This window comes from Pantherophis guttatus, chromosome 11, assembly GCF_059756535.1.
Source record: "Pantherophis guttatus breed Tessera chromosome 11, ASM5975653v1, whole genome shotgun sequence".
Classification (NCBI taxonomy): domain Eukaryota; kingdom Metazoa; phylum Chordata; class Lepidosauria; order Squamata; family Colubridae; genus Pantherophis; species Pantherophis guttatus.
Window position 1 is genome coordinate 19,559,790 of NC_142073.1, and position 22,066 is coordinate 19,581,855.

General features: G+C 42.9%; 1 protein-coding gene across 9 annotated transcripts in view; it reads right to left on the reverse strand.

Annotated features, from left to right (window-relative positions):
- ESRP2 (epithelial splicing regulatory protein 2) overlaps window positions 1-22,066 on the reverse strand; it is a 106,028-nt gene that overhangs the window by 76,815 nt on the left and 7,147 nt on the right. For 2 of the 9 annotated variants that reach the window (XM_060681570.2, XM_087876985.1), the window contains exons 1-3: window positions 3,337-3,523; window positions 2,853-3,015; window positions 1,580-1,708 (exon numbers count right to left, since the gene is read on the reverse strand). In XM_060681570.2, coding sequence (XP_060537553.2) covers window positions 1,580-1,708; window positions 2,853-2,993 — 270 coding nt within the window. In that variant the 5' untranslated portion in view covers window positions 2,994-3,015; window positions 3,337-3,523. Of the gene's footprint in view, window positions 1-1,579; window positions 1,709-2,852; window positions 3,016-3,336; window positions 3,524-8,534; window positions 8,660-16,005; window positions 16,401-22,066 lie in introns of those variants that run through there. The other 7 variants (XM_087876982.1, XM_087876981.1, XM_087876984.1 and 4 more) reach the window with 5 other exon arrangements.

Genomic DNA, 22,066 nt, shown 5'->3' on the forward strand with positions numbered 1-22,066 from the left:
TGGAGGATGTAGATTACTTGTAGAGGAACGCAGGGATGACCTTGAGGACTGGTGAAGGGATGTGAAACATCTACTCAGTCCTGGGAAAATGGGAGGCATGAGTAAGTATTTCGGAATAGCCTTGGCCTTGATTCAATTTGAGGACAGTCCTTCTCGGCTTCCAAAATTCTGCTATTCTATGCCACATCAATAGAGTAAAATTGTTGGAATTCACACGGTCTCTTTTTCGTAATCTGGCCTACCTTGAAAGGCTGGTATCATTTAAAAAAAAGGAAAGGGATTAAATCAAATCGACACTATTAAAATGTGTTGAATTAATTTAGCATTCCCCATGTTCTTTAGGATATCTTGCTGTGGTCTGGGCTCTTAGTCCAGAAAAATGTCTATAACTTTGCTGTACAACATCCCATCACTAACCTCCCTGGCACCAAGGACGGGTTTGGGAAGAAAAAATGTTTTCCATGGACTGGGGACGGGGTTGGTTTTATGTACAACCTAGATCCTGCGCAAGGGCAGTTGAAGCTTTGCCCACTCACCCGTTGCCCATGAGACCCAGTTCCTAACAGGTCACAGACCGGTACTGGTCCCAGTGGGTTGGAGACCCCTGCTGTAGAGGATGCTAAAGCTCCATTCCACGTTTCAGAAGTTTATTAAAATTCTCAAAAGTTTCCAAACCAAACAGCAACGCGCAACATATCTAAAAACTTTCCAAATGACTTCACACATGCAGATTTGTCACCATGTTCAACGTTAAGCAACAAATATAGATATTAACCCATATCTCAATGAGTCAAATGTGAACTTGCTAACCGAAAGATCCAGTCATAATTATGCTCAGCAATGATTTAGGACATCCAAGTTTTAAAAATAACTCATACCCTGGCTTACATTCATACATAATGCTAAGCCAGGATTTTTTTTTTAAAAAAAGATTCTCTGGACAAGTCATAAAGGCGTGGTTGTAAGGTAACACAAACTGAATAGTTGACAGGTAACACAAAGAGAGCTGATACATATCAGACAGACACCAAAAAGACACCTCCCTAGGATGATGAAAGACCGGGCACAGGCTGGTAAACCAGTAATTTATAATGAAGGTGAGATAATTTTATCTACTGACTGTCCTCACATTTGCACTTTCTTACTCTGCCAACTTCTACCGCTCATCCCTTGGTCAACAAAAAACTATCAACTGTGATCGTTCCACACAACTAAATCCACAAATTGTTGCATTTAACGTTTACTGATACTGAATAAACTTCAGCGGGCTCCTTTCACAAACCCTGGCTTAATTGCAATTCAGATGGGCTGCAAATGCCAAGATGGAGTTCAAAAGAAATAAAAGCCAACGGCTGATAAGGGTGCTGGGTGGACCCAGCCACTGCCGGCCACCATCCAATGTGGCCGCAACACGTGGCAGATGGTGCCAGCCAGCCTCGGTTGCAGAATAAACACGCTTTACTTGGCAAGGGGTGAACCAACTGGGTCGCTCGACAAATTTTCAAAGCCAAAGCCTGCTTGTTTGCTCGATTGCATCACTTGGAATCCTGGCTCCCTGCATTCACAAGTTAACCCTCACCTGTTGGAGGACGCGATCCAGAGGCTCCGCTTTGGCCAAGCTCTCGGGGGTTAACCCTGTCAGTTCTCGGCATGGCTCGCTCAGCTCCGAATTGTCTGCCTTCACCAGGCATTTGTGCAACGTCCCTACCTGGAAAATGTTTTAACAAAGAAGGCAGAAGGGAAGGGGGAGGAGGGGGGGGGAAAGGAAAAAAAAAAAGTAAAGTAAAACTCCAGGAACTGGATAGAGCGACTTGTTAAAAAAAAATAATAATGTGTATTAAAAGGTGGTTAGAATCACAGCTGGCTCCCCTTGAAATTGGAAGGGCTGGCTGGAAGATGCAGTTGCTAATTTCGCAAACTTCGCATCTCGGTTTCCCCCCTGGGCTTTTTTTGCCTTTTTCAAGGAGATTCACAGCCTTCCCATAAAAAGAGAGATTATTTTTTAAGGGATCCGGCTGCCATTCATGTATCATTCTAATGGGGGTGGGGGGTGGGTGGGGAGAGAGAAAATAAAATCAGGTCGATCCCATCAGAATAGACTCGATTTAGGGATCCTGGGGTGCAGCCCTTGAACCTCCCTCTCTTTGTTTTCTTTTCAAATTATTCATTTGAAATTCACTTTGGGGTGGGGGATGGAGGGACGAGGGGGAAAGTAAACATGGGGATTGGGACTTAGTTCTTTTGGGTTGCATAAAACAGATTTTCCTCCCACTCCGGTTTAATTCCCCCCGTATCAAGCGACAGGTTTCCCAAGCAAACATGCAGGCCTGATTTCAAACACAGAAACACAAAAAGGTACATATCCAATATCCCAAACATGGTTTTAAAAGGCCAGGTTTTTGTGTGTTGTTGTTGTTTTTTTACAAGAAGCAAAGGCCTTTTAGAGTCTTTCAAACATGAAAATGTTTCTATTGATCCAGAACATGGGTGAGTGGTGAGACTTCATTCTTTTGTAATCTGGATTTGACTCTCCTGGCCAATTTCAAGGGAAATTTTGAACCAAGCTTTAATTTTGAACTGAGACTGGTCCAAACTTAATAGTTTCTCCCTGCTTTCTCCCAACCCGCCACCCGCCACCCCTACCCCCCCCCCAAGCCAAGTTTGGGGGAGGTGAGCAAAGCTCATTCCAGCCTTGGATATGTTTGCTCAGATATAGAAATCCCCCTCAGGTGGTTGAATGAGAGAAGAAGAGGGATCTCGGTTAAGTGGTTTCGCCTTTCTCTCCCTTTTTTTCTCATTCCTCTCTTTTGCAAATTGCCCAACGGGTGTAGGAAGAGTTTGGGAAGTCATACCTTCTTGCTGGGAAGATCCACAACTTGCCACACCAACAGAATTAGTTCCCTCTCATCGGACCCCAGCTTAGCCCCATTTCCACCAGCGGATGCCCCAAACAAGACCACCAAACAGTCACTGTGCGGAGAGGAAGCCGTCATGACCACAGAAGGAGGGGAACAGCTACAATCAAAAGCAGAGGTAAAGGAAAGAGGGGGAGAAAAAAAAAAGGAGGAGGAAGAGAGAAGGAAGAAAAAAAAAGAACAAAAAAAAAAAAGGAGAGAGAGAGAAAGAGAGAAAAAGTATAAAACAAGCCAAACACAAAAACTTACAAATAAAGGGCACCCCCATTTCCCCAAGTGATCAAAGGGAAGATATAAAAAGGTCAATCTCAGAAAAGCCAGAACTATGGGGAAAGGGAACAGGGTGAAGGTAGCTAAGATTCAAATAATATTTCACAAAAAAGGAAAACAAAAAAAAAACAAAATCTGTTTGCTGTTGTACCTGTATTTTAGGTGAACTCTTTCTCCCCAGCTCTAACTGGGGGATAAAATTTAACAGGCAGTCCGTTTGTCTCCCTCTGACATCATGGCAGGAACCCAACCTAGGTTTAAAAAAAAATAATAATCTTTTTTTCCCCTTGCTCTCTTTTTCCTGAGTTACCTGCCCCTCGGTGGAAGCACATGACCTGAGTCAATTTCCCAACAGGCGAGGCCATTGGGCCTGCAGGAAAGGTAGAGGCGGGGACTTGGAGTAAAATCCACGCCCAGTTGAGTCTACCTGATTGGGTTTGTGTGTGTTTGGTTGGGAAGGGAGGGAGACAGAGAGATCAGGAGGGAAACTCCCTTTCTCAATTTTAACTTTAATTTCAGGAAGTGCCTTAACCTGTTCTGTTTTTTTTTTTCCCTCTCACCCTTTCTCTCTCTCTCTCTCTCTCTCCTCTATTTCAGGAGTCCTTTTATCAGCAAGCAGAATGCTGTCTCCTTGCCACAATCCTCTGCAAAAATACACAACAAGCTTCCCAGGACAAGCTTCTTCCAAAGATTTCTGGTTCCAGATAGAATAGAATAGAATTTATTTATTATTGGGCAAGTGTGATTGGAATAGTTTGTGTTTGGCTTCCCATCTGGTCACCTGCTCATCGAAGTCACCCGAAATGCAGTTCTTTGAATCGCAAGGTATAGGGCCAAAATCGTTGGAAGGGAAGAGTCAATCTTAAAACTGTGGGAGTTATAATCAGATCCTACCCCGGTGTAAAAGTCACGTAAAATGAAAGGACCCTGCTGGTGCAAGTCAAAAGCCACAATCTCAGATTATAAGGCTAGTTCTCTGTTTTAGTTTATTGAGAAGCAAAACATTTTAGTTTGAAGGAAAACCGGCTTCTAAAGGCAGTGATTTTCACCCTTGGCAACTTTAAGAGGTGTGGACTTCAACTCCCAGAATTCTGGAAGTTGAAGTCCTCTGCACCTCTTAAAAGTGGCCAAGTTTGGAAAATAGGTTTCTAAAGAATAATGACCCACTGGACAAATGCAAGGCAGCTCACCAGTTTCCATGAAAACATGTTGGCTATTTTTTTTTTTTAATTTGATTTATATGCCGCCCTTCTCCGGAGACTCAGGGCGGCTTACAATGTGTTAAGCAATAGCCTTCATACTTTTGTATATTTAAACAAAGTCAGCTTATTGCCCCCACAAACTGGGTCCTCATTTCACCTACCTTAGAAAGGATGGAAGGCTGAGTCAACCTTGAGCCTTGGAGAGATTCGAACCTGCAGAAATTGCAGGCAGCTGTGTTAATAACAGGGTGCATTAAACCACTGTACTACCAAGGCTCTGTTACTTCAAACAGTAAATGAACTGTCATACATTGAGGATTGCCTGTATTTTTCCCAAATTGTTTGGTTTAAATGGTAGACGTTATCTTAGATCCGTGATGGCTTTCAATTTCAATTCCTTTTTTTTTTTTTTATGAATACCAGCAGGGAAACTGCCTTTCTTAAAAGAAATTTTACCAGTGGTGGGTTTCAATTTTTTTTACTACGGGTTCTGTGGGTGTGGCTTGGGCACGGCATGGCTTGGTGGGCATGGCAAGGGAAGGATACTGTAAAATCTCCATTCCCATCCCACTCCAGGGGAAGGTTACTGCAAAATTCCCATGTCCTCCCGATCAGCTGGGACTCGGGAGGCAGAGAATAGATGGGGGGTGGGGCCAGTCAGAATTCTTACTACCGGTTCTCCGAACTACTCAAAATTTCTGCTACCGGTTCTCCAGAACTGGTCAGAACCTGCTGAAACCCACCTCTGAACTGTACTACATGACCCATTTTCAAAAGAGCCCTATCTATTTAGACTCACATTTATTTTCCTAGGATGAACCACCAACCACCTTGGGAGGGGGGGAAATAATATTTTAATGCGGGAGATCCAGCCAAATCCCCCTACCTCTAGATATGAATATTGAGATCAGATTCTAGAAATATCCTTTGGAATTAATAGCTATTTAAAGAAAGCATCTGGATGAAACATTTGAAAACAGCCCCCATTAACTGCAGTGAAGAGTTGGTCAGAATGTCACAAAAGAGGATTATATGATCCCAGGACAGTTCAACCATCATAAGTACATGCCAAGCATCTGAATTTTGATCACGTGCCCATAGGGATGCTGCAACGATCATAGGTGTGAAAGACGGCCATAAGTTGCTTTTTCAGTGTCGTTTTAACTATGACTGGTCACTAAATGAATGGTTGTAAGCCAAGGACTATCTGTATGACTTTGCAGCAATTTGTGACTTTCCTTGCCGGCTTCGTACAAACAAAGGAGAAACCTGCATTGAAGGTTGTAAATTGTGGTCATGTGATGTCCTCACTTAATGACCGTGTGCAAATTCGCTTAATGGTGACAACCAAGACTGCTGGAATTGCCATTGCTAACGGGCACAGTGATGGGACGTTGCGCTTAATGACTGAGCCACTTAGGGATGGAATTTCTAGTCCCAATTACCATTGTTAAGTGAGGACTATTTGTCCTATCCAGTGGTGAAATCCATTTTTTTTACTACCGGTTCTGTGGGCGTGGCTTGGTGGGCATGGTGTGGCTTGGTGGGCGTGGCTTGGTGGGCATAGCAGGGGAAGAATACTGCAAAATCCCCATTCCCTCCCCACTCTTGGGGGAAGGATATTGCAAAATCTCCATTCCCACCCCACTTTGGGGCCAGCCAGAGGTGGCATTCTCCGAACTGCTCAAAATTTCTGCTACTGGTTCTCTGAACTGCTCAAAATTTCCATTACTGGTTCTCCAGAACCTGTCAGAACCTGCTAGATTTCACCCCTGGGACTATCCCATGCAGCCCACAACCCCCCTCCCCCCAAAAAAATTCAGAGTCCAATTTGAAGCATTGCACTACCCTACTGTATCTTGACTTCAGTTCCGAATGAAAAGTGAGATATGAGTCTAATACATCAATAAACACATAATAAATATCCTATGCTTTGCTACTGTTGTAGCTTCTTGGTTTCATGTTTTAAGGTTAATTCTTTTTTTTTTAAGTGAACAGAACAAGCTACTCAGCGAAATAGGTAAATTGTGTATACATTTTGCTTATAAATGTTCCACATAAATAGAGAAATGGAAATAGAGTAGCTAAATACTCTGAAGGTGGTGGAACTTCCATTCCAATTTCAGAATCCTTCTTGTGAGTTTGTTATTTTAATTCTCCATCTTGGTGTTATAAAGGGAATCTTGCTTAATTCAGCTGTAGGTAAATATCTTTCTAGACGGTCACAATGTAACAGAATTATTACATAAATTATATATTTTCAGGCAAACCAGCACACTTCCTCTTTATTCGTTACTATTATTTAAAATCTGAAAAGTTGCTTTCCTTCACAAAAAGGTGGACAGGACACGTATATCTTAGAAAATAGAAACTACCCAAAAGAAATTAATCATAATAGGGTGCTTCATTACATTTGCTGTAAGTGGCTCCACTTCTCAATTAAAAAAAAGTAAATTAATATGAAGGAAAGCACCGTGCACGGCTGGGACGGAAGGCAGGAAGCCATTTCACCTATTTTGCCTTCTGGGAAAATGGAAACCAGCCTCACCCATCCTGGCAGCCATTTTGTGAGGGTACCAACCAGTCTCCCTAGAAGCCCTTTGTGTGTGGGGTGGACCTCCACTTCTCATTCCCCAAAGTCCAAATGGACCAAATAATGGGGGGGTGGGGGAGGGAAATGAGGTTGCCCAAATCACACCTTACAGGAGCCGACGACTCCTCACAATTGGAAAAGCTGAAAGAAAACACGAAACTGGGAACCTGCAAGGCCAGAGATAACTTGAAACACGTCCAAATATTCTGTTTATACGATGCTAAAAGTTAAAACGGAGGGGGTTTGTTGGACTAGAGATGGGTGGAAGGGGAGGGGTCTCCCTTACCTGGTTGGGAGAATGAATACCTGTGGAAATTAATGGCTTTCAGGACCTAAGAGAATGGAAGTGTTTGCCTGGAACACACAGCTCATTTGCACAGGTGGGCTGTGAAGGGAGTCTGCTAAATGCCTTTAACAGCAGCTGCTTCGTTATCTGGTCCAACATGGGGAGGGGTGGGGTGAGAGGAAAGCAGTCCTCTGTATTATAAATATTGGGAGGGGGAGATTGGTATAGCAAGCAGCCATCTTGGAAGGAGCCAGGAATAGGCTCTTCAATTTGCCTGGCACTTTCTCCAGAAGTTTCCTTCTCCTGTACAGGTTGTCTTCAACTGACAATGTTGTTGTAAGTTTCAGTTACAATGGCTCTGAAAAAATTGACTTATGACCGTTTTTCACACTTACGACCGTTGCAGCATCCCAATAGTCATGTGATCAAAATTCAGAAACTTGGCAACGGACTCATATTTATGACAGTTGCAGTGTATGTGTGTGTGTGTGTGGGAGATAGGGGTCATATGATCAACTTTTGTGACCTTGTGACAAGCAGAGAAAATGGAGAAGCCCGATCCCCTTAACAACGGTGTTACTCACTTAACAACTGCAGTGATTCACTTAACAACGGGGGCAAGAAAGGCTGTAATATGGAGCAAAACTCACTTAACTGTTTTGCTTAACAACAGAAATTTTGGACTCCGTGGGGGTTGTAAGTTGAGGGGACTAGCTGTATATATAAAAAGGAGACTTCTGTTTTTCTACTTTATACTCCGAGTGATTGAAGTTTTATTTTCTTTCCTGTTTTCTCTTGGATTGACTTTTTTTTTTTAGGAGACTAGTTTTGAGCATTCTTCCCAACCCAAAACTCCTGGGTTTTAAAGAGCTAAAACTGAAATGGAGACAAAAAGATAGGAAGGCATCAATAAAGAGATTTGTTGAAAATCTTAAGAGGCTGCCTCTTCAGTTTTATCATTTTTGTTAAAATGACTGGCTGAGGAATTCTGTGAATTGAAGTCCGCAAGTCTTAGAGTTACTGGGTTTGAGAAACACTGATAGAAACGATCGTAACAGAATATTTTATTTATATCCATTTAATATGTTCATAGGGATGTGGTGGCTCAGTGGCTAAGATGCTGAGCTTGTTGATCGAAAGGTCAGCAGTTCAGCGGTTCGAATCCCTAGTGCCACATAATGGGGTGAGCTCCTGTTATTTGTCCCAGCTTCTGCCAACCTAGCAGTTCAAAAGCACGTAAAAAAGGCAAGTAGAAAAATAGGGACCACCTTTGGTGGGAAGGTAACAGCGTTCCGTGCGCCTTTGGCGTTGCGTCATGCCGGCCACATGACCACGGAGACATCTTCGAACAGCGCTGGCTCTTCGGCTTTGTAACGGAGATAAGCACCGCCCCCTAGAGTTGGGAACGATTAGCACATATGCGTGAGGGGAACCTTTACCTTTACTTATTTATTTATATAATATGTTCATAAATAACTTGTGGCAAATATACCAAATACTCTTTCCTCCTCTTTCTCCTTTCCCCACAACAACAACCCTGTGAGGTAGGATTGGCTGAGAGAAAGTGGCTGACCCAAGGTCATCCAGTTGGCTTTCCTGGCTAAGGCAGGACTAAAACTCGCCACCTCCTGGTTTCTGGCCTGATTCCTTTACCACTAGACCAAACTGGCTCCTTTTCTGTTTACGTTTCCCTCCTTTTTATATCAAAGAGAATCAAGGCAATGCAATCTTGAAGCTTCTTTATTATGCTTTCCTGTTTTCCCAGGCTCACCACATATTTTCTCCCAAGTTATCTCTGTACTCCTCTTTTTTTTTTTTTTAATTTGATTTATATGCCACCCTTCTCCGGAGACTCAGGGCGGCTTACAATGCGTTAAGCAATAGCCTTCATACTTTTGTATATTTATACAAAGTCAGCTTATTGCCCCCACAAACTGGGTCCTCATTTCACCTACCTTAGAAAGGATGGAAGGCTGAGTCAACCTTGAGCCTGGTAAGAATCGAACCTGCAGAAATTGCAGGCAGCTGTGTTAATAACAGGGTGCATTAAACCACTGTACTACCAAGGCTCTAGATCTAGTGTATCTAAGGAATTCTGCAAGGGGGTCAGTGCTATTGGTGGTTATTAAGGCTTTCAGACATATATCCAACAGGTAGAGCTTTGACTGCAGTCACCTCCATCTTGACTTTTGTGATTACATCCTGCAAACACTCACGCAATCAAATTTCAGGCTACCTTTTGGAATGAAGGTTGTTTTTAATTATAGCATTTTTGTTATTCTTAAGTGTCTTGTCAGATTTTTAAATTATTGCTTCCCCTGCTTTTAATTAAAGAACGCATTGTTCTCTTTTGATAGATCTCCCTGGCTCCTTTGGGAGGAAGACCAGATTACAAATGAAGAACAATACAAATGAATTCAAGCATCAAAGACTAAGGCAGTTCTTCCTGAGAGGAAAATTGGAGTAGAACAGTTGTAAGTTATACATAAATGGTAAAAAAATAACAACAACACCCTAGAGCCAAAAGATGAAATAATGTTTTTGCTTTTCGGAAAATGGGGGAGTAGATTGTGGTCTATTGTGAAATGAATCTTTTGTCAAAAGAAGCTAATTATATGTACATAAGAGTGTGTACCCGTTTACTGTTAGAAGTTGTCCTTGTGATTGTTTAGTGACCATCTGAAGCTATGACGGTGCTGAAGAAAATCCACTTCTTTCTAGTCAACAATTCAGTTAGGCCAAATGTGTTGGAAAACCCACAATTCCTAAAGATTCATAGAATAAGAGAGCTGGATGGGACCTTAGAGGTCTTCTAGTCCAACCCCCCCTGTCTTCATGGAGGGAGACAGAGGCACCACCCCCTCCATGGGGATTTTGTAAAGTGGGAGAATTCCCATGTTCCTTGACCCCAAGGCCAGGAAGGGCTCTGCCAAGGTCTGCCCGGCGGCAGCTGCCCTCCTCCTGCAGGTCATAACTCCGAGGAACTCACCTGGGGTGAACAGGGCTGCGAAGGAAACAGGGAAAAGGCCTGGGGCAGAGAAAGGCCTGGCCAGAGAGGTAGGCCAAAGCCCCAGGACTCCTGTACTCACTTCTCTATTAAGTGGATTCATTTTGCTTCCTTTGGTGGAAAGTCATTTCAAACGTCAATAGTCATGGACTTATGACCATAATTGGGGCAAGAATTTCCATTGATAAGCAAGGTAATTGTTAAGTGAGTCATTCCAATTTTACAACCATTCTGTTGTGGTCTGCCAGCAGCCTGCAGAGCTGGCAGCGGAGTCAGACAGCGATGAGGCTGAGGAAGAACATGGGCCAGTCTTGGAGGCTGGGAAGGCCCGGATGAGGGCTCTGCGTCAGAGGCAGAGATGGGGCCAGGGCCATCGGGGGGTAATGTGCGGACTCTGGAGCCTCCGGAGGCTGACAGCAGAGAGGCAGAGGAACAGGAGGAGCCTGTTCCTAGTGCATGCATGAGAAGAGCTGCCAGAAGGCAAGAGCAGCTAAAGCAAAGAGGACGACTCGGGAGTAAGGCCAAGAGATTATTGGCCCTTTCCATAAGGCTTAAAAGAGCAGCAACGGCTCTTGGGCTCTTTGTCGGAAAACAACGTTGATAGATTTGTTTCTGGTCTTGCTGCATTTATTTCTTGTTGGCGTCTTCTGCTTCTGAACATTTGCCAAGAAAAACCTTTGGCAAGGTTGCCTAATTAGACCAAGGTTGGTGATAAGGCTGAAGAATTGTGTTATGTAGAATTTGTTTTGAATTAGTTTGGACTACGCTGAGAATGAGTTAATTCTCAGCTGTTCTAATGAAGTCTGTTTGTTTTCGAACTGATTGCATCTGATAATACCCATGTGGGCCTGGATCACACCACATTCTTTCCACTGTTGTTAAGCGGACCACTGCAGTTATTAAGTGAATCTTGCCATGATTAAACAAATCCAGCTTCCCTCATTGACTGCTTGTCAGAAGCCGGCTGGAAAAAATCACAAATTTTGATCATGTCACCCAGAATGCTGCAACTATTTTAAATGCATGCCAGTTGCCAAGCACCCAAATTTTGATCACGTGACTGTGGGGAAGCTGTGACAGCCATAAGTAAGAGGACAGGTCGTATCTCACCGGTATAACTTTGGTTATTACATGACTGGTTGTAAATCAAGGATTATCTTACCAAACGATATTTTCCATGGTCGTCCTATTTTTGGAAATTGGGTGATATTGTGTTTTCCCTCCATAAATCTGGATTATATAGCATTCTCTTCAATGGGTTGTCACTATCAATCTTGACATTTTCTCAAGTTGTCAAGGTATATAAAATGCCATTTTCTATCATGATGCTGGATTGTGTCTGAATTAGGGATGTGGGGGTTTTTTTTGTGGTTTTTTTTTTTTTTTTTTGCAGTGATGTGAGATTCCAGGTACTCAGTTAGCAAAAGTTTAAGTGAAATTGGGATTTTGCCAAAGAAAAGACTTATTCTTGCTTTAACATGACTTGTTTGGTCATATTTATAGAAATTCTGTGTTTTCGGGTTATAACCCAGGTCAGTGTTAGTGCGTGGTGATAACTGATTGAATTGCCTATAGCTAAACTTTCAGAGCATCGTTCAGTTTGATGATATTCCTCCCTCTTCTGTCTTTCCCCCTTCTTGCAAACAGAAGGAATGACAAAACAGAATGAAACTGAAATGTTCAGATCTGTTAAAGTGTTCTTCTGTGAGATTCAAGCATCATCAGAATAAATGTGATAATTATAAGAGATTTACTCCCTCCCCTTCGGTTTATTAAATTGTTGTTGTTGTAGTTGTTAGTTGCAGTCGTGTCCAACCCATCGCGACCCCATGGACAACGTTCCTCCAGGCCTTCCTGTCCTCTACCATCCTCTGGAGTCCATTTAAGGTCACATCGATTGCTTCGGTGACTCCATCCAGCCACCTTGTTCTCTGTTGTCCCCTTCTTCTTTTGCCCTCAATCTTTCCCAGCATTAGGCTCTTCTCCAGGGAGTCCTTTCTTCTCATTAAGTGACCAAAGTCTTTTGAGTTTCCTCTTCAGGATCTGGCCTTCGAAAGAGCAGTCCGGGTTGATCTCCTCTAGGACTGACTGGTTGGATCACCTTGCAGTCCAAGGGACTCGCAGGAGTCTTCTCCAGCACCAGAGTTCAAAGGCCTCCATTCTTTGGCGCTCAGTCTTTCTTATGGTCCAACTTTCACAGCCATACATTACAACTGGAAAAACTATAGCCTTGACTATACACACTTTTGTTGACTCTCCAATCTTGGCAATTTTAAGACTTGTGGACTTCAACTCCCAGAATTCCTCAGCCAAAGTTGCGAGGTTGCTTTAAATTATATGGGACTAGGAGGGAGAATCCTGGCTGAATCCCTGGGGAGATGCCAACCAACCTGGTGACACCATTGAGTATGGGGTCTGCGTGTCCTGTGCCCCAGATTACTTCCTTTCCTTCGAACCGCTGAATTGCCGACCTTTCAATTGACAGGCTCAGCGTCTTAGCCACTGAGCCACCACATCTCATGGTGATATGATAGCAGTGTTCAGACTCAAGGGGTTGCCACTAAGAAGAAGGGGGGGGTGGGGAAGTCATCCTATTCTCCAAAGCATCTGAAGGCAGAACAAGAAGCAATGGATGGAAACTAATCAAGGAGAGAACCAACCTAGAACTAAGGAAAAATTTCCTGACAGTGAGAACAATTAATCCGTGGAATGGCTTATCTCTAGAAGTTGTAGGTGCTCCAACACTGGAGGTTTTTAAGAAGAGATTGGACAGCCATGTGTCTGAAATAGTATAGAGTTTCCTGCTTGAGCAGAGGGCTGGATTAAAAGACCTTCAAAGTATCTTCCAACTCAGTTGTTCTCTTTATTTTTAGCCTAATGATGCCTTACATGTTCAACACTTTCCTACTTGGAAACAGACAGGTGTGCATTTGTGTCTTTATGGGTGAGGCAAGTTATGATATTTGGTCCTGTCCCAATTCAAGATGGTTATGCAAGAATCTGAACAGAATAAAAACATTATAGGAGGCAGAATTCATAATGGCTCAACCAGATCAGTCTTGCTGCTTTAAAGCAGAGGTGCCCAAAACAAGGAAAATAATTATATTCTGCAGATTTAATTAATTATATTGGGACAACAAAATAAAATAAATAAATAAATAAATAAATAACTTTATTGTCATTGTTGTATGGGTATACACAGTATACCCATACAACAAAATTCACTTAACACCCAAAGATCAGGTCCAACACACATAACAATCCCCAAACACACTCCCCACCACCACAATTCTCCACCCCTAACCCACCCAAACATCCACACAACAGACCAAGTAATGCTGTCCAACAGCTCACTGATGGTGGCCCTTTAGTTCATTGTTGAGTGCAATTATAGCTCTGGGATAAAAACTATAAGGCTCCTACTTTCCAGTTTTCCTAAATTGGGAACACACAGCATAACCTGGGTCTACGAGTCAAGTTCTGCTTCAGAAAGACAGTTTCTTCTAGATTTCTGTAGTTCTTGTTTGATATTTGTAGCATGGTGTCTCAGTCCAGAACACAGAATAACAGTCTTGAAAGGGGCCTTCTAGTCCAACCTACTGTTCAAGCAGAAGATCTTATACCATCCCGGTCAAATGGTTGTCCAATCTCTTCTTGAAAACCTCCAGTGATAGAGCATCCACGACTTCTGAGGGCAAGTCATTAATTAATTGATTACACAACCAATTAATTTTACAAATAAAGACAATTATTCTCACAGTCATGAAATTTCTCCTTAGTTCCAGGTTGGATCTCTCTTTGATAAGTTTCCATCCGTTACTTCTTGTCCTGAACCTCAGAAGAGGTAGAGCTCCTCTTCTTTGAGCCAGCCCCTCAAATAATGAAAGACTGCTATCTCGACACCCCAATCCTTATCTTCATTAGACATATCCAGTTCCTTCAACCGTTCATCATCCAGATTCTACTACATGGATAGGGATGGCCTCATGCCATCTCCTTCTTGAATTAGACGGTGACTCATGCACAGGTGTAAAGACCATGCATTATTTTTTGAGACACAAGGAGACGAGCTTGAAAAATGTTGGGTTCTAGTTGCCCAAAGGCAAGGCTGAACTGAGACAAGCTGACTGTTGAAACAATAGAAAGATCATCTGCTTCATCCACCAATACCACTCCCATAACTTTCCTTTCCATCACACCCTCCATCCTGTTCCTTCTCAGCAATAACCCTAACTTCCAATGTTTAGAAGTTTAACGAAAAGAAGAACTATGGGTGATATGATAGCAGTGTTTCAATATATGAGGGGCTGCTGCAAGTTGTTGGGGAAAATGTGCAAATAGTGCTTACATTGTCAACTGTCCAGAGAGTGCAGTAAAGCAGTAATGGGGCAGTATATAAATCTAAGTGTTATTGCCATAAAGCAGAGGTCTTCAAACGTGGCAGCTTTAAGACTTGGTAGGAGCCTTGGTAGTACAGTGGTCTAAAGCACCCTGTTATTAAGACCAGTTGCCTGCAATTACTGCAGGTTCGAATCTCGCCAGGCTCAAGGTTGACTCAGCCTTCCATCCTTTCTAAGGTAGGTAAATTGAGGACCTGGATTGTGGGGGCAATAAGCTGACTTTGTATAAATATACAAAAGGATGAAGGCTATTGCTTAACGCACTGTAAGCCGCCCTGAGTCTCCGGAGAAGGGCGGCATATAAATCAAATTTAAAAAAAAAAGACTTGTGGACTTCAACTTCGCATAGAGTTGACTTCAGATAGAGTTGAAGTCCACAAGTCTTAAAGCTGCCATGTTTGAAGACCTCTGCTATAAAGGGATCCTAGAACAAATATAAGTTGTCTTCAGAGCTTTTCAAAAACATGAAAGTCAAGCAGTTCAGCTCTTCAGCTCCATCCCTTCAAGTTTATGCACCTTTCCCACGAAGGCAGCATATGATTCTGTGCTGTAATGCAGTAACTTAGTGGATTTTCAAATGAGGGTGGTATTTTATTAGCCAAGGAACTGTATGTCAATATTGACTTTTTTTCCCTCAAACGCTAAGTATACGGACAACAGGTGCAGAATATGATGCCCTTCCCTCCTCTCTACCAGAATCCTATTTGATACAAGGACATGCCCTGACCTGGCCCTCCCAGATGTCCTCAGTTGCCAGCTCCACACCCACCCACTTTAGCTCATAGTTTGGCTTTGAAGAGCGCACCTTCGGTTGTGAAAGCAAAGCAAAGAAACCGCAGAATTTTGGTACCCAGCTTAAAAATGCCCCACAAAACTTTGTCTTGACTTTCCTGGCATATGACGCAGCCTCCGGCATTCTCTCAATGGGTTGGGACATCTCAGATTTACATCCAGAAAAAGCCACAGCAGAGGTGGGTTTCAGCAGGTTCTGACCAGTTCTGGAGAACCGGTAGCGGAAATTTTGAGTAGTTCAGAGGACCGGTAAATACCACCTCTGATTGGCCCCAATCTATTCTCTGCCTCCCAAGTCCCAGCTGATCTGGAGGAAATGGGGATTTTGCAGTATCCTTCCCCTGGAGTGTGGTGGGAATGGAGATTTTACAATATCCTTACCCTGGAGTGTGGTAGGAATGGAGATTTTACAATATCCTTCCCCTAGAGTGTGATGGGAATGGAGATTTGACAGTATCCTTCCTCCGCCATGCCCACCAAGCCATGCCCACCAAGCCACATTCACAGAACCGGTAGAACCAAAAAATGTTTGAAACCTACCACCGCTTGGAGGATTAAGTGAAGTATGCCATATTTTTCCAGGTGTTGCATCACATGTCTGAAATATTCTAACTTTCGCTTTTTAATGGTTTTGATGATTTTCCTCGGCTTCCCCCGGCGACTTATCCCCTCCTCGTTTCTGATTTTGTCAACCCAGCTTATACGTAACAGCCGCCTGTCAATCCACATTCCAAATGATCCTAGTCTCTTCAAGTGGTTTTCTCTCAGAGTCCAAAACTCTACTCCGTAGAGCAGGATAGAAAAGATGTCGCATTTGGCAAGCCTGATTTTCAATCTTAGGCTTATGTCGTGACTGCAGAAGAGCTTTTTCATTTTGAAGATACCAGGATGATACCGTGGAGCAATTAGCAGAAATTGGTAGGGAAGAGTTACATCTGAGAAGATAGAACAAGTTTACAAGTCCTTCCCGCCGAAATCTTCTTTCTCTCATCCTGCCTCTCCCACTGACTGTTTTAGGTTGGCCCCAAAGTGAGTAACAATAGACACAGCCACTGATCCTGGTGGAAAAAAGGTGATAGCAGATTGAGTGAAAAATGTAGCTTCTTTCTGCTGAAGCTTCTTGGATGAGAAGCGAAATGTCTTCAGAGAAAAAGCAATAAGTCCGGTTGCCTGTTGAAAAAATTACCTTTGGGACTTCTTTCTGAAGGACTGATTCTTTTGAAGATGGGTGGGGAACTATATTAGGTTGGGCTTCCGAAGTCAGGTTTCCTTCAGATCAGTGGTGGAATTCAAATTTTTTTACTACCGGTTCTGTGGGCATGGCTTGGTGGGCGTGGTGTGGCTTGGTGGGCATGGCTTGGTGGGCATGGCAGGGGAAGGATACTGCAAAATCCCCATTCCCACCCCACTCCAGGGGAAATATATTGCAAAATCTCCATTCCCTCCCCACTCCAGGGGAAGGATACTGCAAAATCCCCATTCTCTCCCTACTCCAGGGGAAGGATACTGCAAAATCCACATTCCTTCCCCACTCCAGAGGAAAGATACTGCAAAATCCCCATTCCTTCCCCCCTCCTGGGGGAAGGATACTGCAAAATCCCCATTCCTTCCCCCCTCCTGGGGGAAGGATACTGTAAAATCCCCATACCCTCCCCACTCCTGGGGGAAGGATACTGCAAAATCTCCATTCCCACCCCACTCTGGGGCCAGCCAGAGGTGGTATTTGCTGGTTCTCCAAACTACTCAAAATTTCTGCTAACGGTTCTCCAGAAACTGTCAGAACCTGCTGAATAGCACCCCTGCTTCAGATGGATTGGGACTCTAATCCTAATGGCATCAATTCTTCAGAGTTGGCCAAGCCAACAAATTTATTCTTTTACTTCTTAGATATATTTTCACTTTCCCCCAGGAGCTCCAATGGATTTGTATGGGATTCTGTCTCCGTTAGCAACCCTGGGAAGTAGATTGAACTAAGAAAAAGAGAATGGCCCAAAATCACTTCATCAGCTTCCATGACTAGAGATGAATTTGAATTCAAATGAGATCCCTTTAGTCCTATTCTAACATCTTAAAAGGGGAGTGGAAAATGGGAGAGGCAAGCAGCTCTGCCTTCCCTGCTGTTGATTTCAACAGAGTAGATTTATTTGAATTATAGCTAGTTTGCTAGTTGACGCTTGGAGAGGAGACCACTGAGAAATCCCACAGAAGTAGACTAGATTGGGAAATGAAAAAAATAAAAAATTCTGTGAAGGTGGCAACTGCAAGCCACTTTAAGATTGTTGTCAGGAAAATGGCAGGAATAGGCCGATCCCTGGGAGTTTAGCTGTACTCAGCTTGAAGGAGGTTTTATCTTCTTCGTTTACTGCGCCCCGGTTGCCATGGGAATGTTTGAGAGGCAGCCACACCTTTGCGAACCCCACCCAGGTGACTCAGAAAGAGCAAAGCAAACTGCACAGGTTGACCTCATAAAATCTCGTCAGGCGAAAGGGTAGGTCCCGGTGATTGGCTACGGAAGTTTAATACGGAAAACCTACCATAGATAGCAGAGCTTTCCAGGGGCCAACTTTCAAACATGGTCTTCTTTGAAAGTCATATTTTAAAACAGAATTAAATTTAGCAGGGAAAAAAAAGGCGGGAGCAGGAGAAGCAGAAATCAAATGCACCAATAATGACGAGGAGATATTTGGATTGACAGTAATAATTGTGGGGAAAAAAAAGACATTAAAATAGTTGATTCACTTGAGTATGAACCAATGGGATGCAATTTTGGAGTGTTAAAAGAGTTCTGTTTCCAAATTGTGGTCCCCCGTTGCCTGGAACCGGCTGAAAATGCGATGCACAGGGCCAAAAATGGGGTGTGGGGAGGCCAAAAACGCAATGCGCGGAGGCCGAAAACACAACGCACTGAGGCAGCAATCGGCAGCAATGTGCAGTGGTGATCCTTGTAGCCTGGAACGGGTTTAAAACAGGGCGTGTGGAGCAGTCATGGGTTGCCCCCGGTTCGGACCAGTTCGCAAGCACCGGTAGTAAAACCGGTGGGAGGCCCCGCACACTGCCCCGGATGTCATCATCGGCCATCTGCACATGCGTGCAATCCCGTTGCGAACCGGTAGTAAAGATAAATAGAACCCACCCCTGGTTCAGAGGCGATGTGCGCAGGCTGAAAATGGCCGAAAGGTGGGGGCCGGCCAGTGGGTGGAGCTTCGGCTACATTCGGTGTATAAGACGCACCGCAATTTTCATCCACTTTTGGGGGAGTGGGGGAAGTGCATCTTATACTCCTAAAAGTATGGTAATAGTTCCCATGTTACTTTCTAGAGGACCAAACCTGACCTCTGTTTTAAGAAGCAAATTTATTTTAGAAGACACCAGAGATACGGGTAGATGCCTTCTTACTTGTCATAGTCAATAGGAAACCAGTTGGGCTGCAAGCATTTTGGCATTCTTGGCTTAGGGTTAGAAGACTAATAATTCCCCGGTCCTAATTAAGGAAGTGCCACCCTTGAGATACTTCGGAAAGTCTTTGAAGACTTGCTCTCTCTCTCTCCCAGGCCTTGGGGTAGGGTGGTTACAGAGCCCCTCTCAGTTATTCCTGTGTGTATTGTTTTTTTGTTTTTTAAAAAATGTCTGGATGTGCATTTTTTTTCTTTATTGCTCTGGTTTTCTAATTTTTAAGTCTAAGTTGTCCAGAGTTGTCTTGAGTTGGGCAGCTTCTTTTTTTTTTTTTAAATAATCTTTATTTACATTTTACCATTAAAAACAAAAAGAGAACGACATATTATATAAATAACAAACAAAACATACAAAACAGCACAACAAAAACCAACAAAGCTAGCATACCTATAAACAGTACCTTGATAACCTAGTACTCGGTACTGTATATCTATATTATAATCCGGAGAAGACAGAACATCTTACATATCTTTATAAAACAATTAGGTCTATCCGACCTCACTTTACTTGTACAATATAAGTTTCTCAGTACATATAGTTCCTCTTCTAATTTGGGTTATATTTTCCTTTTCTCTAGTCATCTGTAGAATTTTTCCCAAGATAAACATATTTGTGTTTGATCTCTATCTTGTAATTTTTTGGTCAATTTATCTGCTTCCCCACAGTCTAAAATCTTTTTTATAATAACTTCCTCTGATGGGATATTTTGATTTTCCCAAAGTTGAGCATACGCCAATCTCGCCGCTGTGACAATATGTAATGCAAGATACCATACACCTTCTGGTTTGGAGCCAAGCAGGCATGTCTCTGGTCGCCATTCAATCGTTTAATTTAGAATCTCATTCAGCCATTTTTTTATTTTCCCCCAGAATTCTACTGCTTTCGGGCACGTCCACCACTGATGGTAGTAAGTGCCACGCTCACACCCACATTTCCAGCATTCTGCTGATTGTCCAGTAAACATTTTCACTAGTCTATCGGGGGGAAGATGCCATCTGTATATCATCTTGTAAATATTTTCTTTGTATGCCGTGGAAACTACTAATTTCATATTCTCCCACCAAATCTCTTACCATTTCTCTAAATGGATTGAATAACCAAAGTTTTTCCCCCAGGCGATCATTGTATCCTTAATTATCTCATCACCTATCTCTATTCTCATCAACAATTTATACGTTTTCGAAATCATGCCTTTTTCTTGGCCCATCAAAATTTTATCTAATTCTTGTAACTCACCATTAATACCCTTCCTATCTCTGTCTTTTTTGTATTTAGATTGGATCTGAGTTGGGCAGCTTCTTAAAGAAACAAAATAAAATACAAGGTCCAGTCCAGTGGTGAAATGCAATTTTTTTTTGCTAGTTCTGGAATGACAGAGCACTAGAAAGTTCCCAGACACCAGGCTTCATTGGAAAGTCAAAAAAAAAAAATCATTATGGAAGAAGGCAATGACATGGTTGATAATATAGGCATGTCCATCAGCTTACCAGGAAATTACTCCAAGTCAAGCAGATCTTAAAAATTAATTGATGCTACTGCATTTATACTCCACCTTTTCCTCTGATTGCTCAAGGTGGCTTACTAATTGAGTGAATTTCCTCTCCCCAACACACACACACAGCAAAACTCTTGATATTTCCTGGTCCCAGTTGATAATCACGTGGCTTCTCTTGTTTTGCATCCCTGGCCCAAAAAATAGTCTGATCCCTGACTCTAGAGATGCACATGCGCAAGAGTGCGCCGCACGCAAGTGGTTTTGTTTACTTCTTACCGAAACACGACACGGCACACACGCACGCATTTTTCTTCAATTTATTTGTGACCTCCTTCTCATTGTAAAAAAGTTGGTCACCTTAATATTAGACTACGAATCTTCCTCATTTTCTTTTCAGCCCTTGTTGCTCCAGAAATGCAGCTGTTTGGATTTGGAAAACGAGCAAATGTGACACAACACTGCCTTTTGGGTGGTGGTGGGGGGGATGTACAAATACCTGAAATTTGGGAACCACAGTAGCTGAGCATTTCCCACCAGTGTGTAAACCCTTGGGCGAAGTTAGATGGGAGCATGGATTATTTATGGTCTCTTTCACCAACATCCTCATTTGATGTGCTTGTCAAAACATGCTTTCCCTTGCAGCTTTGATTTCACTTGAATCAAGGTGCTCCCTTGTTAAATCCTAGCAGGATTTTTGAAATGGGCCCTTGTCACTTTCAAGCTCAGAAAATGTCCGAGGCTTTTCTGAGATTCTTTACTTGGTTTACTTCTTCTTGTGGCATATTCGTCATCGGACGTTGGCAATCATGTTGGCGATCGTACCGTGTTTCTCCGAAAATAAGACTCTGTCTTATATTTTTTTGAACCCTGAAATAAGCGCTTGGCCTTATTGCCATGCCCTCAAAATCCTGATTGGGCTTATTATCAGGGGATGTCTTATTTGGGGGGAAACAGGGTATTTTTATCAACAGCCACAAAAAAAAGTGCTGCTGAGTTTTGTCCAAACCAGTCCCTTAGATTTTGAAGCCACAATGTTCTTCTTCTGCCTGGACTTCATTTGCCTTCAATCTTTCCCTGGAGGATTAAGTGAAAGGATGCCATATTTTTCTGGGTGTCGCATCACATGTCCAAAATATTCTAACTTTCACTTTTTCATGGTTTTGATGATTTGATGAAACTAATCCAGGAGAGAAGCAACTTAGAACTAAGGAGAAATTTCCTGACAGGGAGAACAATTAATCAGTGGAACAACTTGCCTCCAGAGGTTGTGAATGCTCCAACACTGGAAGTTTTGAAGAAGAGGTTGGATAACCATTTGTCTGAAGTGGTGTAGTGTAGGGTATCCTGCCTAGGCAGGGGGTTGGACTAGAAGACCTCCAAGATCCCTTTATGCTATGCTATGCTATGCTATGCTATGCTATGCTATGCCATGCCATGCCATGCCATGCCATGCTATTACTCTACTCTACTCTACTCTACTCTACTCTACTCTACTCTACTCTACTCTACTCTACTCTACTCTACCACTTAGAGGGGGCTATAAAGCACTGTGAAGCTCCTTCTTTCCTTCCTTCCTTCCTTCCTTCCTTCCTTCCTTCCTTCCTTCCTTCCTAATAGCACTTAGACTTATATACCTCTTCACAGTTCTTTTAC